Consider the following 24,728-nt stretch of genomic DNA (forward strand, 5'->3'; position numbering starts at 1 on the left):
GAAACAGCTGTTAGCATTTTGAGTCAAATATAGATCTTCTTCAGAACTGTGGGAGGGTTTAGAAAAGGCTTTTAATGATGTTGATAGAAGGGGAGGAAGACTAAATGGAACAAATGGAGAGGGTTCCCAGAGCAAAAGACATGGGTGTTGACATTGGCAGTGAAGGGGAGAAAGCTATAATATCATGGTGTGAAAAGGAGAAAATGGGTCGAATCTGCTGAGAGCAAAGTGAACAAGAGACAAACGAGGCATGTTTGTGTCTATGTGTGAGAGTATGTCTGTGTTTTGTTGGGGAAGATGATCTGGAAACATGTGGAGCATGTAAGAAAAATCAAGGATACAGAATTCATGTTCTGAAGTTATAGAGTCATAGAGATGTACAGCATAGAAACAGACCCGACCATGCCGACCAGATATCCCTTCCCAATCTAGTCCCACCTGCCAGCACCCAGCCCATATCCCTCCAAACCCTTCCTATTCATGTACCCATCCAAATGCCTTTTAAATGTTGCAATTGTATCAGCCTCTACCACTTCCTCTGGCAGCTCATTCCATACACGTACCACCCTCTGTGTGAGGAAGTTGCCCCTTAGGTCTCTTTTATATCTTTCCCCTCTCACCCTAAACTGATGCCCTTTGATTCTGGACTCCCCGACACCAGGATCCTATCCATGCCCCTCATAATTTTGTAAACCTCTATAAGGTCACCCCTCAATCTCCGACGCTCCAGGGAAAACTGACCCAGCCTGTTCAGCCTCTCCCTATAAATCAAATCCTCCAACCCTGGCAACATCCTTGTAAATCTTTTCTGAACCCTTTCAAGTTTCACAACTTCTTTCTGATAGGAAGGAGACCAGAATTGCATGAAATATTCCAACAGTGGCCTAACCAACGTCCTGTACAGCTGCAACATGACTTCCCAACTCTGACCAATAAAAGAAAACATACCAAACGCCTTCTTCACTATCCTATCTACCTGCAACTCCACTTTCAAGGAGCTATGAACCTGCACTCCAAGGTCTCTTTGTTCAGCAACACTCCCTAGGACCTTACCATTAAGTGTATAAGTCCTGCTAAGATTTGCTTTCCCAAAATGCAGCACCTCGCATTTATCTGAATTAAACTCCATCTGCCACTTCTCAGCCCATTGGCCCATCTGGTCAAGATCCTGTTGTAATCTGAGGTAACCTTCTTCGCTGTCCACTACACCTCCAATTTTGGTGTCATTTTCAAACTTACTAACTGTATCTCTTATGCTCGCATCCAAATCATTTATGTAAATGACAAAAAGTAGTGGACCTAGCACCGATCCTTGTGGCACTCCACTGGTCACAGGCCTCCAGTCTGAAAAACAACCCTCCACCAACACCCCCTGTCTTCTACCTTTTTAGCCAGTTCTGTATCCAAATGGCTAGTTCTCCCTATGTTCCGTGGGGACAATTTCCCATGGGGAACCTTGTCAAACGCCTTACTCAAGTCCATATAGATCACATCTACCTTTCTGCCCTCATCAATCCTCTTTGTTACTTCTTCAAAAAACTCAATCAAGTTTGTGAGACATGATTTCCCACGCACAAAGCCATGTTGGCTCTCTATTCAGTCCTTGCCTTTCCAAATACATGTACATCCTGTTCCTCAGGATTCCCTCCAACAACTTGCCCACCACCGACGCCAGGCTCACTGGTCTATAGTTCCCTGGTTTGTCCTTACCACCCTTCTTAAACAGTGGCACCACGTTAGCCAACCTCCAGTCTTCTGGCACCTCACGTGTGACTATCGATGATGCAAATATTTCAGCAAGAGGCCCAGCAATCACTTCCCTAGCTTCCCACACAGTTCTAGGGTATACCTGATCAGGTCCTGGGGATTTATCCACCTTTATGCGTTTCAAGACATCCAGCACTTCCTCCTCTGTAATTTGGACATTTTGCAAGGTGTCACCATCTATTTCCCTACAGTCTATATCTTCCATATCCTTTTCCACAGTAAATACTGATGCAAAATACTCATTTAGTATCTCCCCCATTTTCTGCAGCTCCACACAAAGGCCGCCTTTCTGATCTTTGAAGGGCCCTATTCTCTCCCTCGTTATCTTTTGTCCTTAATGTATTTGTAAAAACCCTTTGGATTCTCCTTAATTCTATTTGCCAAAGCTATCTCATGTCCCCTTTTTGCCCTCCTGATTTCCCTCTTAAGTATACTCCTACTGCCTTTATACTCTTCTAAGGATTCACGCGATCTATCCTGTCTATACCTTACATATGCTTTCTTCTTTTTCTTAACCAAACCCTCAATTTCTTTTGTCATCCAGCATTCCCTATACCTACCAGCCTTTCCTTTCACCCTAACAGGAATATACTTTCTCTGGATTCTCGTTATCTCATTCCTGAAGGCTTCCCATTTTCCATCCATCCCTTTACCTGCAAACATCAGCGCCCAATCAGCTTTTGAAAGTTCTTGCCTAATACCGTCAAAATTAGCCTTTCTCCATTTTAAGATCTGGTCCATCCTTTTCCATCACTATTTTAAATCTAATGGAATTACGGTCGCTGGCCCCAAAATGCTTTCCCACTGACACTTCAGTCACCTGCCCTGCCTTATTTCCCAAGAGGAAGGTCAAGTTTTCCACCTTCTCTTGTAGGTACATCCACATATTAAATCAGAAAATTTTCTTGTACACACTTAACAAATTCCTCTCCATCTGAACACTTAACACTGGCAGTCCCAGTCTATGTTTGGAAAGTTAAAATCCCCTACCATAACCACCCTATTATTCTTACAGATAGCTGAGATCTCTTTACAAGTTTGTTTCTCAATGTCCCTCTGACTACTAGGGGGTCTATAATACATTCCCAATAAGGTGATCATCCCTTTCTTATTTCTCAGTTCCACCCAAATAACTTCCTGGGATGTATTTCCAGGAATATCCTCCCTCAGCACAGCTGTAATGTTATCCCTTATCAAAAACGCCACTCCCCCTCCTCTCTTGCCTCCCCTTCTGTCCTTCCTGTAGCATTTCTATCCTGGAACATTCAGCTGCCAGTCCTGCCCATCCCTGAGCCAAGTTTCTGTAATTGCTATGTTATCCCAGTCCTATGTTCCTTACCATGCCCTGCATTCATCTGCCTTTCCCGTTAGGCCCCTTGCATTGAAATAAATGCAGTTTAATTTATTAGTCCTACCTTGTCTCTGCCTGCACTGACTGTTTGACTCACTTCTATCCTCAACTGTACCAGTCTCAGATTGATCACTTTCCTCACTATCTCCCTGGGTCCCACACCCCCCCCCCCCCCCCACCTTACTAGTTTAAATCCTCCCGAGCAGCTCTAGCAAATTTCCCTGCCAGTATATTAGTCCCCTTCCAATTAGGTGCAATCCATCCTTCTTGTACAAGTCACTTCTACCCCAGAAGAGATTCCAATGATCCAAAAATGTGAATCCTTCTCCCATACACTAGCTCCTCAGCCATGCATTCGTCTGCTCCATCCTCCTATTCCTGCCCTCACTAGCTCGTAGCACCAGGCGTATACCAGATATTACTACTCTTGAGGACCTCCTTTTTAAATTCCTGCCTAACTCTCTCTAATCACCCTTCAGAATCTCAATCTTTTCCCTTCCTATGTCGTTGATTCCAATGTGGACAATGACCTCTTGCTGGCCTCTCTCCCCCTTGAGAATATTCTACACCCTTCCTGAGACATCCTTGATCCTGGCACCAGGGAAGCAACACACCATTCTGATTTTTCTGCTGCTGGCCACAGAAACATCTGTCTGTACCTCGGACCGAGAGAATCGCCTAACACAATTGATCTCTTGAAACCCGACATACCCCTCATTGCATTGGAGTGAGACTCAAGACCAGAAACTTGGCAGTTCGTGCTACGTTCCCCTGAGAATCCAACCCCCCCCCCCCCCCCTACATTTTCCAAAACAGCATAATTGTTTGAAATGGGTATAGCCACAGAAGCCTCCTGCACTAGCTGCCTATCTCTCTTACCTTTCATGGAGTTAACCCTGTGACTGTATCTGAGACTTTCCCCCTTCCTATAACTGCCGTCCATCACATTCTGTTGCTGTTGCAAATTCCTCATCGCTTCTAACTGTCTCTCCAACTGATCCATTCGATTGAATAAGATTCACAACCAACAGAATTTATTGCAGATATAATCTGCAGTAACTCTTAAACTCTCTTTAAACTCCCACATCTGACAAGAAGCACATATCACTCTACTAAAGGCCATTTTTGCTCCTTCACAATCTACAGACCCAGAAAATAACACTGTCTTATTCCTCTACAAAACATTGCCCCAGGTTAGATGAATAGTTATGGCTTATATTTTAAGTTTAATCAAGAGATATATCTCAAAAAACATATAATCAAGAAAGAACCCACTCTACTCACTACAGCAGACTTTCTGTAGGCCACTGAAAACAATTAACTTACTGTGCAAATCAATATTGAGTCCTAGAGTCCAAAAGTGTCTAAATGGAAAATGTGATGCTTCTAGCTTGTGTTGTGCTCTGTTAGAACACTGTACAAGTCCAGAAACTGAAAACAGCATCTTGCCTTTCAACTAGGCACTTACAGCCATCTGTACTGTACTGAGTTCAATCATTTTACTGTGCATCTTGTTGCTCATTTGTTCTTTTACTGTCTAATTTCTCTTCGTTTTTCCTTTACTTTGCATTTACATGGTAGCAGCATTAACACTTCTTCTAGACATATCTTTTGCTTCTTACTTTTCTGTACTATTCCCTTGCGCCTTGCAACATAGACTCTTTTGTCATTTAGTCTCTCTGTCCTCTATCCTTTCTGTCCCTCTCTCCACTCACTTTCACTTGTTTAAAACTTCCTACACTTTTGATGAACTATTATAACAGAACCATGAGTTGTTTTTTCTCCACACAGGTTGAATATTTATGGCATTTTATTTTTTCTTTCAGATTTCCAGTATCCACAGTAGTTTGTTTCCAGCACCAGATGTTAGGCGACTATTTTATAAATTCCTGCTTTCACTTTGTCACATTTCTTAGATCAAGGAAAGACATGTACAATTTTCAAATCAAAACGAATGAGTGTCAAGTCAACATAATGTTGGAAGTATATTGTTTGAGTACCTGCAATGCTGTCATTTACTTCTTTCAAAACCCTAGAATGGAAAGTTTAAAGCAATAGCCCTTAAGTGCCTGATTTCTGTCACTTTACCACCCCCTATTCTGTCTCAAAGGGCAATTCATTAGGAGAAAAACCCCAGGCATAATGTTTCATCCTGTTGCTTAAAAGTTCAAGTACGTTGATATGGTGAATGGCATCATTATTAACCATAATAGGCTTTAATTCTTATTATAAAATGCCTTCAAGCCTTTGAAACCCATATCATTTCAACTGTGAAGATGAATTCAACTGTGAATGCAATGCCATGAAAAGCTTGTTGATTTAAACAGAAAAAAACATTTTAAAAATCAGTGAATGATCTAATGACACAATATATCCATCAATGTTCCAGAAACCCTTTCGGTATAACTCTTCAACAAAACTGGTCACCACAATAATAACCTATCTTTACAGATGGTGACTTTATTGAGCACTTTTAACATATTGTTTTCAGTTTTAGCAATGAGCTCTGACTTTTCAATGGGTGTTGTTCATCTTTGATTATTAATAGGGATAGATAGGGAACTGCAGTTCAGCTTTTAATGAGCTGAATGCTATCTTTGTTTTGACTCGAATTACCTAGAACAATTGTTCACAATGTAATCTGAACTTTTTGTATTCAATTTTAATGCTAAACTGTTACATTTAAAAGTTCCTGAAGAGAATTATAATTGCTTTATACTAAATACCAATGGTTATGTTGCAAATTACTGAGACAAGAGTAACCCACTGTAAGTTTAGACACTCATTAAACAAATAAAAGATACATTTGTGGAGAAATCAAATGAAAACATACAACCTCATCTCCACTGTTACAAAATTGTTCACTGCAGTCTCGCGATCTGTTGTTCACTAGGTATAATGCGCAGGTGCCGGTGTTGGACTGGGGTGGACAAAATCAGAAGTCACGTGACACCTGATTATAGTCCAACAGATTTTTTGAAATCACAACCTTTCAGAGTGCTACTCCTTTGTCAGGTGATGTGGCGGAAGGCATACAGGCACAGAATTTACAGGTGAAGAGATAATTGCAAGATTGTACCAGACAATTAAGAGTGTCAACAGATAAGTACCAATAGTATGAGTGAAGTGTCAATAGGCTGAATAACAAGTCTTTGCAGTTGATCAAAGTGTCAAATGGTGTGAATAAATAGCTGAATAGCAAGTGAAGGGATGACCTATGAAACGATTAATTAAGGCCAAGAGATCTTTACAAAAAGTCAAAAATAAGATTGTGCTAGAGACAAACCAAATGACTGGAATGACATGATCGGTATCGGAGTCACATGATGAGGGTCTAACTGAAGTAATTAGTAATCCAAAACTGTACAAACTAACTAAGGTAGAGAGATAATAACAAATTATCAAGGCAATGGTGTCAAAACAGAACAGTAAGGAAGATTTTATAAACACAGTACAGTATGGGTGGAGTTACATGTAGTGTTACATGATACAGGTACAGAATCCTTTATCCAAAACCCTCAGGGCCAGCTGGTTTTCAGAATTCAGAATTTTTCAGATTTCAAAATAAGTGACAATTTAACCATGAAATAAAAAAACTAACTGAACAGCATACGCACCTGTGAGTATTACAAGCGCTGAGACAGAATTGACGCCTGCCAGTGCTGACCAACGCTGCCACGTCACATCTGAGTGATGAGAGTCGAGTGGGTGTGGAGTTGTGTTAATTGTTTGCAAGCCAACCTTGTAATACAGAAAAAGTCTTCATGAGGAAAGCTTCAGATTTCGGATAAAAGATTATGTATCTGTATCATGAGAAACAAGTTCCAATCCAGTTCAACACCAGCACCCCCACATCTTAGTTTGTATAGTTTTGGATTATTTGTTAGATTAGTTAGACCCTCATCATGTGACTGTGATAATTATCATGTTATTCCAATCATTTGGTTTGTCTCCAGCACAATCTTATTTTTGATTTTTTGTAATTATCTCTTGGGCCTTAATTGGTTCATAGGTCAACCCTTCACTTGCCATTTAGCTTTGAAAGCTTGTGATTTCAATTAAACCTGTTAAATTAAAACCTGGTGTCACATGACTTCTCACTAAATCTATTAGCTAGTGAAGAATCTGAAAGAGTGAAGATATGATGCTAGGAATTTGGAAACAATATTAATCTTCCATTTAATGTTAAATTTCCTTTACATGTTTGTAGCTTAAAATATTTGTAACTGCCATGAAAATGTATTTTATGGGACTCTATGTACTGTTGATCTGCTCTGTACCACACTGATTGATGCTAATAAGGCTGCTCTGTAGCGATAGCAAATTGCAAATGGCATTAAGCAAATGGGGGTCAGACCATCTCCCTGTCCATGTAAGATTGGTGAGCTGGTCTAATAGTCCCACAACACCAGGACCAAGTAGTGGGCACTACCGGGAGTGCAAGGAGTCCTAGGAAGAGCACTGATGACACCTGAAATAAAATAAGTTTTGTGACTTAAAGGGTTTCTGGAGCCCTAGGGTGGGGGAGCTTGGGCTTTGGAAATTTGTTGGTGAGTGTCAAAGTGGATCAGGGGTAACATCCTGTTGAGGGAAGGTGTACTCCAAACATATAGGAATTCCCACCTCCTCTAAACCCCGCTCTGTCACCAACATCCATCAACCTCGTTCCCGTCCTTTGACCATGTTTAAAAATAAAGCCAGTCCATGGCAATTATATTATGGTAAGGATAGTAGAATATTCAAGATAATCGGCACGGTGGCTCAGTGGTTGGCTATGCTGCCTCACAGCACCAGAGTCCCAGGTTGGATTCCAGCGACTATGTGCGTGGAGTTTGCACATTCTACCCATGTCTGCATGGGTTTCCTCCGGGTGCTCCGGTTTCCTCCCACAGTCCAAATATGTGCGGGTCAGATGAATTGGCTATGCTAAATTGCCCATAGTGTTAGTTGCATTAGTCAGAGGGAAATATGTCTGGGTGGGTTACTCTTCGGAGGGTCGGTGTGGAATTGTTGGGTCGAAGGCCTGTTTCCACGCTGTAGGAAATCTAATCTAATCTCATAACTTAAGTGAGCATTAATTATTTTTTCACAATGATCGGCAGGCTGCCAATTTTAGCACCTGCCTGTATGGGATTGGGAGGGTAGATAGTAAGCTAGCCACCCATCATACTTTGGAGACAGTGAGGGCTTTGGAGAAGTTACCTCTTCTCATTTATTGTGAGAATTTGATGTATGCACAGGAGTTAACATGCTGTCAATGTGGGTGCACTGGCTTGCAGGAGGATAGATTCCCTGGGGCTCAGAGTCAAGATTAGAGTGATGCTGGAAAAGCACAGCAGGTCAGGCAGCATCCAAGGAGCAGGAAAATCGGGCAGGAGCCCTTCATCACGAATGAGGCTGCAGTCCTCACTTTCACCACTGGGGCTCAGTCCTAGCATGTGACATCAACATTAAAGAATCCAAATAAAATCCTGAAAATGGTGTTGGATAGACAGTAAGAGTATTACCAGAATCAAGGGCCCTTTAACAGCTAAGGATTTCTGTGGATGTGGAGTAGGAAAATGTTACAAATCCAACCAGAAAGGAGCTTGTCCTTGCTGATTCTCTACTAATGAATTCTCCCAAACATCCTGTTTAATATTTGCTTCTCACTGAATGCCTGGTCATTATAGAATATGTGGTCATTATCATATTGCTATGGGTAGGATCTTGGAAATTAACTGCAGCATTTCCTACCACAGAATAGTGACTGCACTTCAAAATGCATTTTGAAGTAATGTTGTAAAGTGTTCACTGAACATGAGAGGTAGGCCATTTGGTCACTGATTAAATAATGTCATGGCTGGTCTGATTGTGGCCTCAACTTCATATTCATGTCTTTGTGTCTACCCTCAGCAACATCTCCCACAGTGCGCCACACTACCGCTCCAACTAACCTTTGTCTAAAATATTGAATGATCGCTCTTCCCCTGATTTTTGGGGAAGAGAGTGCCAAAGAATTATGATCCTCAGCGAAAAAATTGCTTCCTCTTCCATTTAAGTAGGAGAAGTCTTATTTTTAAATTGTGTCCCCTGGTTTCTCACAGGGAAAATATTCTTTCAGCATCCTCTCCATCTTGGGATCAATAAGACAACCTCACATTCTTCTAAAATCCAATGAATATAAGCCCAGCCTGTCCAAACCTTTCACAAAACATACCCCTTCCACAGACCCAGGTGTAAGGCAACTAAACCTTCTCTGATCTGTTTCTAACACATTTATATCCTTTCTTAAATGAAACCTAAACTGTACAGTACTTCAGATGTGGTCTTACCAGCACTCCATATAACTGAGCAAATCACTTTTATGTTTCATTCCTTTTGCAATAAATGACAATAGTCCACTTACCTTCCTAATCACACATTTAATCTATTATCCATCTCCCTCTGTACTTCACAATTCTGCAATCTCTTTCTATTTAAACAACATGCTGTTTTTCTATTCTCACTGCCAAAGTGGACAATTTCATGTTCTCACATTATACTTCATCTGCTAACATTTTATACACTCACCTAACCCATCTATATCCCTTTTGCAGATTTTATGTTCTCTTTATAACTTTCTTACTTATCTTCATCAAGTTTAGCAACATTACATTTCATCCCTTCTTCTAAGTCATTGATATAGATTGTTTTGGGGCATCCTAGGGTTGTGAAAGCTGTTACATTAATGTATATCTTTCTGTTTTTAGAAACTGTCCAAGTAGGGCACTTATTTTGATTTCTAAAAAAATTGTCATGTTCATTTATTTACTCTAATTCATTCCATTTTAATCAATCTCCCACTTCTCAATAACTCTGGTAAAGTCAATGCTGAAGACCACCAATGGGTATAATCAAGTCATTTACTACCCGACTTGGTGTGACCTGAAGAATTTTGGAACAATTGTCTGAGTTATCTGTACACTAGTCAGGCTTGACTTTCTCTCAGTTAATTATACCTTACAAGAAATGGTCAGGCTGGTGAGTACAGTCGGTTTTGATATAACGCGATAGTTCCGTTCTTGTGCAATCCAGCGTTATAAGGAAATTGTGCAGTAGCCACACCATTGAAACGTATGGGGCTGGAATCACATTATAGCCATTACAGGTAAGGAATTTTGCATACTACAAATAACGGTCGAAATTCTTCAATTGAGTTATAGCCAATTCTCGTCGAGGAAACACGTTATAGCAGAACCGACTGTACATATTGAGGGAATCATGGCAGTTATTCCATACTTTGTTCTTATGTGTATGGAATTGATTCCAGAATATTTGAATCATTTTGCTTTCTAGTTGTTAGCTATTCAACCAGTGTAAGGTTATAATATTTGAACTAATTACTAATACAAACCTTCTCCAGTTTGTGAATGGGTCCCATTCCTGAATGCATTTTCAAGTTGATTTGTTTGCAATTTGGAATACAATGCAGGACAAAATCAAGTAGCTGTTCATAAGTACGAAGAAATGTTTGTGTGCCAGATCTTTAAAATTGAACCCCCTGTATGGGATTGCATTCGTAAGTATGAACATTCACAAGTTGGATGTTTGTAAATCGGGAACCCCCCTATAGAGATCTTTGTATACGTAAGTTGTATTCTGCTTGTCAAAATGATGCTAAAGAAGAATCTGCATGTTGGATTTGGCCAGAAATATTCCTCTAAGGCAGGAGATCCAGGTACAGGGGTACTGTTTTGCTGTCTAATGCAGCACAGCTATATCACCATTTGTTGCTTGTGATCTCTAATAATTTATTTTTAAAAGTAAAATACTGAAACACTTGGGTAGTTTTGTAAAGAAATATGTCGAATGGTGTCACAGCTACTTTGACTTCCCTTTCCTTTCCCTTGCAAGTTCCAACTCAACTTCTTGTCAGCCTGACTCTGATCCCTTGTTATATTTCCTGTTTATATCTCAACACACTCACTTTCTCCAGGACTCTAGTTCCTGCTTCCTTGATCCTCTGCACCCAACTCCTTCCATTCAACTACCTCACTTTGTTAAATGTGTCATGATAAATGAACGCCTTAGAACAAGCGCAGTTTCTACTGTGTTTAGAACTTGCATCTTCATCTCTGCCTTAAAAAAGCTACCTTCAGTCCTGAAGAAAGACAAAATCAACTCAATATTAACTCTGTTTCTCACTCCACAAGTACTGCCAAACATGTTGAGCTTCTCCAGTCTTTTCTGTTTTTAGGTCAGATTTCTAGCGTCCACAATATTTTGTTTTTCTCACATTGGTATTTATTTAATTGAGTGAATTATTTTAATTTGTTCAAGCTTGTTCCCTTTTTTAGTGACTTCTTACACTTCCTTTCATCTTTTTTCAAGGATGAAATTCCAATTAAGCGGCTGAAGGAATATTGGGTAGGAATCCAAATACTTGATCAGTTCCATCTTTCACGATGGAAACTGATTAGTCATGTAGTTAGTAAATGCTTTGTTTTATTTAGTAAATAGTATTTATGCTTTGAGTTTCAATACAGCAGCAAATGTTGAAAAGTTAATTTTCTGTCTTGCAATGTTGAAATGCTGTGGCATCAGTCGTTGTGCTTGGGAGTACTCTTTAAATGCAAGATTTTTTTTATTTTCACTGCCCGGAATGTATGTGGCATTGCAACAGCTCTAAGCACTTTACCATCTGCATAAAGTAGACACTGTGACCTATATGGTTCAGTCATTATGAGGCTGACATTTCTTTTAAAAAGCATGAAATAAGTCAAATTGGGAGCTTTACACGCAACAAGAATTTGCATTTTTATTGTGTCTTAACATAGTAAAACATATCCAAGGAATTTACACAATCTTTAGCAAATAAAATTTGACACCAAACCACGAAGGGAGAATTTACGGTAGTTGGCTAGGAGTTTAGTCAAGGAGGTAGGTTTGAAGGAACACCCTTAAGTGGAAAGAAAGATAATGCCAAAGCATAGGTGTATGAAATGAACATTTAAGGGAAAATTAAGAGACCCTTTAAATATATAATCAAGGAATGGGGGAATATGGACCAAAGGCAGGCAGAAGGGATTGGTTTAATTTAGCGTCATGTTTGGCCAACATCATGGGTCAATGGCTCATTCCTGTGTTGTACTGTTCTATGTTCTAAATGTGAAACCACTTTAATAGTAATTCTATTCTTGCTGAACAAAGAAAGATTTAAATAAGGATTTACGTCTCTGGGTGCCACATGGCCTACTCCGGCTCCAGTTTTCTATGTTTCAATGTTTTTATCTTAAATCTTAGATATACTGTAATGAGTACTATTCACAAATGGTCCCCCACATACACTTTATTTACTTGGCCCATCTTATTCCCAAGATCGAGGACTAGCAGTGCCTCCTTTCTTGTTGGATGGAACACATCAGACTGTAGCAACTCCCAGTGAATGCAATCCATGACAGCTTGTCAATCTTGTTCCTCTTACAGTCCCAAGAATAAATTTTTAAAATCCACATGTTCTCCTGTATGTTGATTTAACCTTTATACATTACAGATTACATACTATTGAGAATAGCACTATAATCCATAACTTTTTCCTTCACAGATATGGGTGTCATTGGCTGGAGCCCATCCTTAATGGCCCTTGAGAAGCTGGTCAGCTGTCTTCTTAAAATACTACAGTCCACACAACACTGTTAGGGAGGGAGTACCAGACATTTGATTCAACAACAATGGAAGAACAATGATATAGTTCCAAGTCAGTCTGGTGTGTGGCTTGGATGGGAACTTGCAAGTGGTAGTGTTCCAATATCTCTGCTGCCTTTGTCCTCCAAAGTGGTAGGTCTGGAAAGTGTTGTGTAAGGAGCCTTCATGAGTTACTGCAGAACATCTTTAGATGGTGCACACTGTAGCCACTGGGTTGGTTATGAATAGATTGAACAGTGAAGGTGGTGTATGGATGAGGTACTGATCAAGCAGTCTGCTTTGTCCTGGATGGTGTCAAGCTTCTTGAGTGTCACTGAAGCTGCACCCATTCCAGGCAATTGGAAAATATTCCTTCATACCTTGTAGATAGTGGACAGGCGTTGGGGAGTCAGGTGGTGAGTTACTCACTGTAGAAGTTTTTTAAAAAATTAATTCACAGGATGAGGGTACCACTGACCAAGCCAGCATTTATTGTGCATCCCTAATTGCATGAGGACAGTTAAGAGTCAGCCACATTGCTGTGTGTAAGGAGTCATATATAATCCAGACCAGGTAAAGACGACAGATTCCTTCTCTAAAGGACATTAGTGAACCAGATGGGTTTTTCCCAATAATCGACAATGTATTTATGGTCATCATTAAACTCTTACTTCCAGATTTTACTGAGTTCAAATTACGTCATCTGCTGTGGTTGATATTCGAACCCTAGTCCCCAGAACTTTACCTCGATTTCTGGATTAACAGTTTAGCAATAATGCCACTAGACCATTGCCTCCACGTGCATCTGACCTGCTGTTAGTCCGATGAGTAAGAGTATTTGTACTGCTAGCCTCGTGTAGATTCTGGTCAATGGAAACCTCATTTTCTAGGTTTCAAGACACTCTTAACAGGTTGACACTTGTTAACAGATCTTCACAGGTGACACAATTGCAAGTGATTTTTCTGTCATTTATGCACATAGTTAACTAACCTTTACCCCTTGCTAAAGGATCCCTGACCAACCCACCCACAATATGTCTCAAAACCAAATTTGGAAAGTTACCCAGCTCTCCAAAGAGGTGCCTTGGCCTTGGCTATCCAAAATAAATCCCACGAAGATGTGCTATATAGAATTGATAAAGGGGAGCTAGTGGATTTGGTTCTCTTGGATTTTCAGAAGGATTTCAATAAGGTCACATTTAAGGGCTTAGAATAGAATGACCTGCTCTGACCTGGTCTAATCTCCATATTACACAATCCAGAATCTCCAAAATCCTGTTTCATTGGAAGCATCTAGTCACTTAAATGACCAGTAGTCCCCAAGAAACTCATGTGCCAATCCCAGTCCCGTTCCCTAAAAATGAGAGAGGGTATGTTCAGAGGCAAGGCTTGTGCTTCCCAACAAATTCTGGAATTTTTGCTATTGCAGAGATACTCATAATCCTGGCACAAATTGAGATCAACATAAATATTTACCTTCTCTGTCATTTCTCTATTTCCCATTCTAAATTCTCCAAGCTGTGCTAATAATGTGCCCACATTTGTCTTTGCTAATCTTTTACATTTTACATATTTATAGAAGCTTTTACTGTGTATTTTATGTTTCTTGCTATTTTGCATTTATATTCTGTTCACTTTGTTTATCGATTTCTTTGTTCTCCTTTGAAATCTAAAATTCTCCCAGTCCTCAGACTTGCATTTTTAAAATCAAATACTGCCTTTCACTTCCCTTGTTAGCCATGACTCTCTTACATTTCCTTTTGGGTAATTTTGCCTGATAGAAATGTATGTTGTTTTTGGAAAACAACACTAATTCTTTAAATACTGACTATTGACTAAGACATCCCAGGAATTCTTCCTCTTTGATATTGGTGCTCATTAGATTTACCCAGTCTGTTTGTAAATTGAAGTCAGTTTTGATTGCTGCAGCCCTCTTGCTTCTTGCACCCTCTAATTTTCTGATTTTCACTGTGCCCTAAGTTACCATGACAACTGTTTAATAAGCCCATAACTCACTTCTCCCAATGTTTGCAGCCCTTGCTGTTTCTTAGTTCCATCCGAACAGATTCTAAATATTGCTCTTCTGGTCAGAGATCTTCTCTCACTACTACAGTGATTCAGTCCTTTAGTATCATCACGCCAATTCCACCTCCTTTACCTTCTTGCCTATCCTTCCTAAGTGTTGAATGTCCTTTAATATTCAGTACCCAATCTTGAAGGCACATCTCTATAATACCTACATAAGTTGTACTTTTTCCAGTGACTTTAGTACAGCAGAATGTTCCAAGACGTTCCCCAGCGGTGTTATCAAACAAAATTCAATAGCAAGCTACATAAGAAAACTTAGTCAAAGGTGTAAGTTTTAAGAGAGGAGACAACTTGTGAAACAGTGATTTAGGGAGGAAAGTGCAAAGGAAAAGGCAGCTAGAGGCATAGCCCTCAATGACAAGATGTTAAAAATTGATATTTTCAAGATTCTGGTCCTAAAAGGCTAATGAAACAAACAAGTTCTCAAAATAGATTAATACAATTTCATTGTGTGAGAACATTGTGATTAGGATCAAAAGTGGGTAGAATATAGTTGATATAAATGAATGGCTGAACAGAGTGGGGGGATTTAATGGCCTACTCCTTTGTGTTTATTAAACTTCAGAAAGTTGAAAACAAATAAAAGCAAATCTGGATTGTGAAAGAAAACACAAAATGCTGCAAATTGCAGAGTCAGACAGCATCTGTGGAGGGAGTATCAAAGTAAATGTTTCAATTTGATGCTCTTATGTATGGACTCATTCACAACATTTCCTGATCAAAGGTCGCAGATTTGAAACTTTTCTCTCTCCAGATGCCAACAGACTTATTGAGTATTTTCAGCAATTGCTGTTTTTATTTCAGATTTTCAGCAGTGTTTTTCTTATGTGCTGCATTACAAATAGTAGATTTGATAGATTTGTTTTTGTGTTTTCAGCATTTTTCTTATGCTTTTTTTTGTTATCCAGAATGGCTTGCCAGATACTCAAGCTAAGTTCCACATCATGTTCCTGTTCTTTGCAGCTGCAATGTTTTCTATCAGCCTGTCGTCCCTGTTTGGATATCATTGCTGGTTAGTCAGTAAAAACAGGTCTACCCTTGGTAAGATAACCTTATTATTTTTATTTCAGCAAGCATTTGTGATCATGAAGAATACTCATATGATTCTAATTACATAAAAGATGTGTGATCATGCGCAACATTTCATGTGGGTCACTGTGTAATATCCTGGCAGCAATCAGGAAGCTTTTGTTCTACAGCAGTGCACTCTTCCAGCTGCTATGGCATGTCAGAGAGGGTTACTAGGCAGTACAGGTTATCCTTTGATAATATGGCTCAGGACACCAAAGCGACTCTCAAATGCAAAGCTGTACTATCATTGGCATGCAGAAACTGTGCCCCTGCCACCTGAATGGCTCTGGAGGGACCCTTCCAAACATGAATGGCTTGCATGCTCCCCTTGCCACCAGCTGTATGACAAATAGCTCAGAAAGAGGCAGCCAGCAGTTATTTTCAGACATCTTTTCCTGGGTTGTCCATGATGGACTTATTCCACTGCAACTTTCAGGAACGTAGTCCTAATTTACTTTCCTTCCATATCTGGCTGTCGTAGCATCCATTTGGCTGCAATGTAAAACTAAAAAGCCACGACAAAATAATCATTCCAAACCAAAGTTAAACATCAAACCATGAAATATTACAAATGTCATGCTTGTGGATTCCATCCTGTGTCTCATGCCTGGCCTTGTTCTCCTGCATAAGGCTGCCACAGAAGAGCTGGTGGAACGCTGTTGACTTTCATTCCAGAAGACTGTAGATACTGTTGTAGGATGACCTTGAGCAGCCCTGGCTGTCTCAGGCCTGACTTCAGCTTGTGCCATCCTGGCATGAAAGGCAGCAGTCTCAGCTGACAGGTAACACCAGAGGGCACTGGCAGTGGTGGCTGGATGAATGATGTCTTCCTGAGAGAGGTACATGCTTTATGTAGCTAGTGCTACTCGCTCGACACTGCCTCAGCAGTCTGAGAAATGTGTCAGAGGACTGATTGTTGGACTGCTGGGAACTACTTCAAGCCCCTTTACTGTATTGGTATTCAAAGGTGTGTGTGCAGTGGTCTGGGATCATCTGACAGCAAGCAGAACTAGTCAGAATTTATGATCACAGTACCCAGACTTTGACAACTCTAGCTTTTGCTACAATGGAATCTGATACGTAACCCATCAGATGCATCTCTATTGTTGTATTAGCAAGTATGATTACTGAAGTTGGTCACTACTTTCACCTGGAAAGGATGTTCCCCAACCTCTGCAAAAATTCAGGCTCCTTAGTGCTGCTTGACATTGACCTAGGGCTCTCTGTGAGACCTAGGAGAAAGTGAGGACTGCAGATGCTGGCGTACCAGAGTTGAAAAATGTCGTGCTGGAAAAACACAGCAGGCCAGGCAGCATCCGAGGAGCAGGAGAATCGACGTTTCGGGCATAAGCCCTTCTTCAGGAAAAGGGCTTATGCCCAAAACGTCGATTCTCCTACTCCTCAGATGCTGCCTGGCCTGCTGTGTTTTTCCAGCACAACATTTTTCAACTCTGTGAGACCTGTCAATGCGCCAAGCATCATTGTCAATATTCATCAGTCCTCTTCTGTAGGTCTCATTTTGCCTTCCAGGGTGTTTGCATCTGTGTCTGATGTCTCATCCATGTGCAAACCCCACCTTGAAGGTACCTTCTAAAGTATGGCCACTGAGAGGAACTAATGATCTAGAGAGCCAGCTGAATGTCGTGGCTACATGGATTCAAATCCCAGCAGCGGGTGGAATTTAAAGGTAATTAATTTGATCTAGAATTGAAAGCTAGTGTCAGTCAGAAGTGACATAGAAATGTAGAAAATGGGAGTAAGCCATTTTCCCATCAAGCCGATTCCACCCCACCTCCCCCATCGCCATTCAACATGTTTGTGGCTGATGCAATTTCATATTCCCACTCTATTCAGGCCTATTCTACCTCTCCCTATAGCTCAAATCCTCCAAACCTGGCAACATCCTTGTAAATCTTTTCTGAACCGTTTCAAGTTTCACAACATCTTTCCAACAGGAAGGAAACACGAATTGCACGCAATATTCCAACATGGCCTAACCAATGTCCTGTACAGCTGCAACATGACCTCCCAACTCCTGTACTCAATACTCTGACCAATAAAGGAAAGCATACCAAATACCTTCTTCACTATCCCATCTACCTGCGATTCCACTTTCAAGGAGCTATGAACCTGCACTCCATTCATCCTTGCTATATAAATGGAAAATACCAAGTTAAACAATATTGATTGTAATAGATAATTAATGAAAATGCTTCATTTATTAAACCCAGCCAGAGTTAGCAGATTGATTTTCAGTTTTATAGGTGAACAATGCAGCAATGGTGATATTTCTCCATTGTAACGTTATGTTCCTGGCTGCTCCCAGGATAAATTACCACTTAAAATATTTGAATGAGATGTCCCTAGGAAAAATAAAATAAACCCCACAGATCAAATATTACAGTAGTGTTCATTACAACTGTGTTCAATATGTGGCCTCAATAAACAAACAGGCTTTTGTTACTTAGATGTAGACAGACACCAAAGGTCTCTTCTAGTCTAACTGTGGCAAAAATGCAATGGCTGAGGTTATTTTTGTGAGAAAGGTCAGCTGAGGTCATGATCCAACTGCTTTGTTATTATTAATACCCTGTCATTGATGGCAGAGCTTTTAACCATATGTCATCTCTCTTCCCCCAGCCTTGCCTTATCTGACAAACCTAAAACTCTTAAGAATCTACCTCTTCAGCTGTGCCTTCAGACACTTCCACTGAATCTCTCCCCACCAACCCCGACTGCTGCTCAATTCTGATTCTGAGCTGTAAGATTTAAGGCATCATTAGTTACCATTTGGAAAATAGATTTAAGGCTGTTGTTATAAAGTTAGAAAGGCAAAGTAATGTAGAGAAGTTAAGAAACAATGCAATGATGTGATGGAGATTGATTCAGAAATGACATGACATACAATAAACTGTGATGAGTAAAACATCTTACTTTGTGGATTCTATATTGCTTGTGACCTCAACTCTATAGTTAAACCTCAAAGTACAATGGATAATGTTCCAAGTGGTAAAATAAAAAGAATGGAAGTATTTATTTCTAAAACAGTTCAAAGGCTATTAATAAATATTTTGTTTCAGAGGCCTTCAGAGCACCTGTGTTTCGACATGGTGCTGACAAGAATGGATTTAGTTTAGGATGCAGCAAAAATATGAAACAAGTGTTTGGAGATGAGAAGAAATATTGGTTGCTACCTATCTTTACAAGGTAATTTTCTGAATTTTCCTATCCTTCATTGAATTATTTTAATTCAGAATAAAGATTGTGTTCCTATTGAAAATATTTTAAAACTTGTGAAGCTTAATATTTTCTGAAAAGTAAAATTATGCCTTTTCAACAGATATCTTATATTTGTTTGATTTAGTATTATGCAGTGGACTTCCATTAAAACTGTGATACTATCACATAATATGGCAATCAACATTTGTGCTTATTGATGAGTCAGGATCAGAATAGTAGCAACTCTTTCCACCTGTATGCTGACATCAATATGGAAAATTTTGTAGCAATACAAGGGGCTAAAGAAATGAAAGCTAAGTATAGGCAAGGGAGCTGGAAGAGACAACCAAAAGCTTAATTGAAAAGATTGGTTTAAACAAGGTTGTACATATGCAGAAAAAAATTGAAGTGGTAGAGAGATTTAGGAAGAGCACTGCAAAGGACTGTAGGGAAAACAGTTGAAAAGACTGCTCCTAATTAGGAGGCTGTGAGATGGAGAACTGATGTCACATGAATAGAGTGAGGCTGTGATAGACTTGGTTGATTTTAAAATTCAGTTTGTTGTAGAAGATGGAGCTGATGTAAATTAGTGAGGTTGCACATATTGGATCACAGAATTATTGCAGTGCAGAAAGAGGCCATGCAGCCATCATTCCTGCACCAGCTCTTATACTTAGTCCAGTTTTCTTACGTCATGTCAATCGCCTCCATTTTCCCCATATCCCCATCACCATTACTATCCAAAAACCCAGCAAATGTCCTCTTCAACACCTCAATTGAACCTGCCTTCACCACATTTCCAGATAGTGCATTCCTTAGCCTAAGAGCTCTTTATTTATTTTCCTCACATCAACCTTGCTTCATTTGCACATATCTTTAAATTTAACGTCATCTTCAGCTCATCAACTCTGTCCAGCCCTCTCATGATTTTTTAAACCACAATCAGATCTCCTTTCAGCCCTCAGCTCTCCAAGGAGAACAGTTCCAACCTCTGCAATCTATCCTCATTAATGAAATTTCGCATTTCTAGAGTCATTCTTGTAAATTGTTTCTGCACTGCCTCCAATGCATTCACACCTTGCCAGAGTTTTAAGGATAATGTTTAAGGGTGACATGAAATAATAAGCCTCTGTGAACACAGTTTCACAAAATAAGTGCGTGGATTGAAGAACTGTAAGTGAACATTGGAAGATGCAGCTCTTCCAGTTGAATAACATCAGTGACATTGGACATGTGATGTGTCCAGGCTAGGCAGTAGTCGTTCAGGCTGAACTAATTTTACTGAAGAATAAACATGCTGTGTGCTCATTTGTCAACAGGGGTAATGAATACAGTGTATAAAACATTGATACTATGTTGCATTTCATAAAAATGAACTTCCTTTTACAAATGCAGTCTAGGTGACGGTTGTTCCTTCCCAACATGCTTGGTGAATCAGGATTCGGAGCAACCATCCACACCATCTGCTCACAACTTATCCGCCAAAAAGTAATTATTATTTATTTATCGCAATGCTATTTTCAACGTAGAAAGATTTTTCTTTTGCAGAAATGAATAAAAAATTTTAATACGCTCAAGAAATATTTATTTTGCTGTCCTCTATCTTTGATTTGAACTATCGCTTTCTAAGATGCTATGCAGTTCTTCTTCGATTGACATGTTATTTCAATCTATACAATTCATTACATAGTACAAGTGATGTGTTGTAATTTTGAGTGAGATTTACTGAGTGCCTGGCATTGTGCAGTATCCTGGAGATTGATTCAAGGGAGCCACCACGTACTGAACTAACTCTTCAATCACCTGGTTCACAGCATTACTGAAGCACATCCATTCCCTGCAAAACCTTTACGAGAATCCCAGAACCATTTACTGGGTAGTAGCCAAACTTGGTCTGAAGGAGCTTCTGATGATGAGAAAGGCAAGCTTGGTGAGTATTTGGAACATTTTACAATTTAAATAACTTTACATAAACCAGAAACGGGTAATATTGGTTTGAAACAAAAAAAAACTAGGACAGTAGTAAAGACTTTGGCTGATATGTTGCAGATCATTGATCATTTATAAATTGACTGTAGTTTACATCCACAAGGCTTTGACACATTTCAGAGAACAAACTACTGCAGGTTCAGATGTACTAGTAAAACATACTTACGAACGAGTGATGATCTATTCTGCATTTTACACAAAAAGGAAATTCGAAATGACTCTCGTGCTGAATTCTATTTTTTTAAAAAGTCATTTTATCTCTTAGCAGAATTTACAAAAGTTTAAGAGAAGATTTTGAGCTTTCAGGGGCAGGTCTACATTAATGAATCAGGCTTACTGGGCAGTCATCAGTAATGCCCTGCAGTGCCATTGGCCTTCTGTTTGAGACATAAGAAAATGTAAAAGAAAAGATATGTACCTTTCCCAATCCACTTGATCCCAAATCCTCATATTTGTAATCCTGTACTGTAGGGAGCACTAATATCCTCATTAATGAAAAAGAAAATGAATAGTTAAATTATAGATTCATAGATATTTACAGCACAGAATGAGACCATTAAACCCAACAAAAATAGTTAATGTATTGGTGGTCATCTTCCAAGATTCTTTAGATCCTGGAACAGTTCGTATGAATCGGAGGGTAGCTAATGTAACCTCGTTGTTTAAAAAGCGAGAGAGAGAGAAAACAGGGAATTACAGACCAATGAGTCTGATGTCAGTTGTGGGGAAGCTGCTATGGTCCATTATCAAGAATTTTATAACACTTAGAAAACAGTGGTAGAATTAGACAAGAGTCAACATGGATTTAAACAAGTAAAATCATGCTTGAAAAATCTACTGAGATTTTTCAAGGATGTAACTAATGGGGTTGATATGGGAAACCAGTGGATATGGTTTATTTGGACTTTCAGGAGGCTTTTGACAAAATCCCACAAAATTGATTAAAGTCTAAAATTAAAGCACACGGGATTGGATGTATGTATTAAGATGGGAGGAAAATTGGTTAACAGGCAGGAAACAAAGAAATTGGTCTCATTCTGAAAGGCAGGCAGTGACTAGGGAGGTACCGCAAGAATCGGTATTAGGACCCCAGCCATTCACAACATATGTTAATGATATACATAATTAAATATAGTATCTCAAATTTGCAGATGACATAAAGCTGGGTGAAAGGGTGAGCCATGAGGAGGATGCAGGAATGTTTCAGAGTGATTTGTACAGACTGAGTGGGCAAATGCAAAGCAAATGCACTTTGGTAGCAAAAATAGGAAGGCAAATTACAATTTGAATGGTGTAAGCTGTGATAGGGATTGTTCAGTGAAACATAGGTGTCCTCATCCACCAGTCACTGAAAGTAAGCATACATTTGTAACAGGCAGCAAAGGAGGCCTTCATAGTGAGAGGATTAGAATACAGGAACAAGGATGTCCTGCTGCAATTATACAGGGTGTTGGTGATCCCACACCAAGAACATTGTTTGAAGTTTTGGTCTCCTTATCTGAGGATGGATATTCTTTCTATAGAGGGATTGCATTGAATGATTACCAAAATGATTCCTGGAATGGCAGGACTGAGGTATGAGGAGAAATTGAGTTGTTAGGATTATATTCACCAGAGTTAAAGGAATGGGGTGGGGCAGTGGAGAAAACAGGAAAATATCATTGTAATCTATCAAATTCTAACAGAACTAGACATGGGTAGGAAGTTCCTGATGATGGGGAGTCCTAAACCAGAGGGTCATAGGTTTACCCTTTATCCTTAAACTTTCTTGGACTGAGGTCAGAGTCATACAGCATGGACACATACCCTTTGGTCCAACCATCCACGCCAAGCATAATCCCATAGTCCTACCTGCCTGCTCCTGTCCCATATCCCACCAAACCTTTCCTATTCATGTACTTATCCAAATGTCTTCTAAATGTTGTAATTGTACCCACATCCACCACTTCCTCAGGAAGTTCATTCTACACACAAACAACTCTTTGTGTAAAACAATTGCCCCTCATTTCTTTTTTAAAATCTCTCCCCCTCACCTTAAAAATATGCCCCCTAGTCTTGAAATTCGCCATCCTAGAGAAAAGACAATTACCATTAACTCTACCTAGAATACCATAAGGCATAGGAGTGGAAGGCCATTTGGCCCATCGAGTCCACTCCGCCATTCAATCATGGCTGATGGGCATTTCACCTCCACTTACTCGCACTCTCCCCATAGCCTATTATCCTCCTCCCACCCCCTCCCAAATATTTTATAAACTTCCATAAGGTCACCTCTCAACCTCGTAAGCTCCAGTGAATAAGTCCCAGCCTATCCAGTCTTTCTTTAACAGGATATTGCTGGGTATGGAAGGTTTGAGTCGTAATCTCTTCTGAGCCCAGTCCAGCTAAATAATATCCTTCCTATAACTGGGCAACCAGAACTGGACACAGTATTCTAGAAGAGGCCTCACTAAAGTCCTATGCAATATCAACATGATGTCCCAACTCCTATACTCAAAAGGACTGAGTAATGAAGGCAAGTGTGCCAAGCACCTTTTTAACCACCCTGTCGATGTGTGATACAAACTTCAAAAAATATGTACCTGTACTCCTAGGTCCCTCTGTTCTACAACACTACCCAAGGCCCTGCGCTTAACTGTATAAGCACTACCCTTGTTTGTTGTACCAAAATAAAATACCTCTCAATTATCCAGATTAAACTCCATCTACCATTTGTCAGTCCATTGATCCATTTGATTAAGATCCCTTTGTAATATTAGTTGACAGTGAAAAAGGTTTCTAAGCCACCAATTTTGATGTGGCATAGAAAGGAGGATAAGAAAATTAGCATTCATGCATTTTATCTAGATGTTCATAGTATTTGTAACAAAGCAGATTGATCAACGGCACAAATGATCATGATGTGGTAGGAATCACAGAGACGTGATTGCAGGGGGTTCAGGACTGGCAGTTAAACATTCAAGGATTTACAACTTATCAAAAAGACAGGCAGAGAATGAGATTAGTCAAGAATGAGGTTAAATCTATGGCACTGACAGAGTCAGATGATGTGGAGTCTGTGGGTGGAGTTGAGGAACCACAAAGACAGAAAAACCAGAATGGGAGTATGTACACATTTCCCAGAAGTGGTCAGGACCAGGGACGCAAGATGAACCAGGAAATAGATATGGCATGTCAGAAAGGCAAGGTCACGGTGATCATGGGGGACTTTAATGTACAAATGGACTGGGTGAATTACATTGCTGGTGGATCCAAAGAAAGGGAATTCATGGAATGCTTATAGGATGGCTTTTTGGAACAGCTTGTGATGGAGCCCACAAGGGAGCAAGCTATTCTGGACCTAGTGCTTTGTAAATGAGCCAAACTTTATAAAAGAACTTAAATTAAGGGAACACTTATGAGGCAGCGATCATAATCTAGTAGAGTTCAGTCTGCAAGAGAGAAGGCAAAATCGGATGTAATGGTGTAACAGTTAAATAAAGGTCATTACAAGAGCATGAGAGAGAAACTGATGAATATCGACTGGAAGCAGAGCCTAGTGGGGAACAATGGCAGGGGTTTCAGGGTGTAATTGAGGACACCGTACAGAGGTTCATCC

At 39.8% G+C, this 24,728-nt stretch overlaps 1 protein-coding gene across 2 annotated transcripts in view; it reads left to right on the plus strand.

The window, feature by feature from the left end:
- Positions 1–24,728, plus strand: part of zdhhc2 (zDHHC palmitoyltransferase 2) — a 106,429-nt gene that overhangs the window by 76,364 nt on the left and 5,337 nt on the right. The window contains exons 8-12 of one of the 2 annotated variants that reach the window (XM_043690199.2): positions 11,471–11,506; positions 15,760–15,892; positions 19,003–19,129; positions 20,537–20,629; positions 20,956–21,071. In XM_043690199.2, the coding sequence (XP_043546134.1) occupies positions 11,471–11,506; positions 15,760–15,892; positions 19,003–19,129; positions 20,537–20,629; positions 20,956–21,071 (505 nt within the window). The remainder of the gene's footprint in view (positions 1–11,470; positions 11,507–15,759; positions 15,893–19,002; positions 19,130–20,536; positions 20,630–20,955; positions 21,072–24,728) is intronic. The other variant, XM_043690209.2, reaches the window with a different exon arrangement.

Source organism: Chiloscyllium plagiosum, unplaced genomic scaffold (genome assembly GCF_037043375.1).
Source record: "Chiloscyllium plagiosum isolate Xiang-an unplaced genomic scaffold, Cpla_swu_hap1 HiC_scaffold_1, whole genome shotgun sequence".
In the NCBI taxonomy this organism is placed as follows: Eukaryota; Metazoa; Chordata; class Chondrichthyes; order Orectolobiformes; family Hemiscylliidae; genus Chiloscyllium; species Chiloscyllium plagiosum.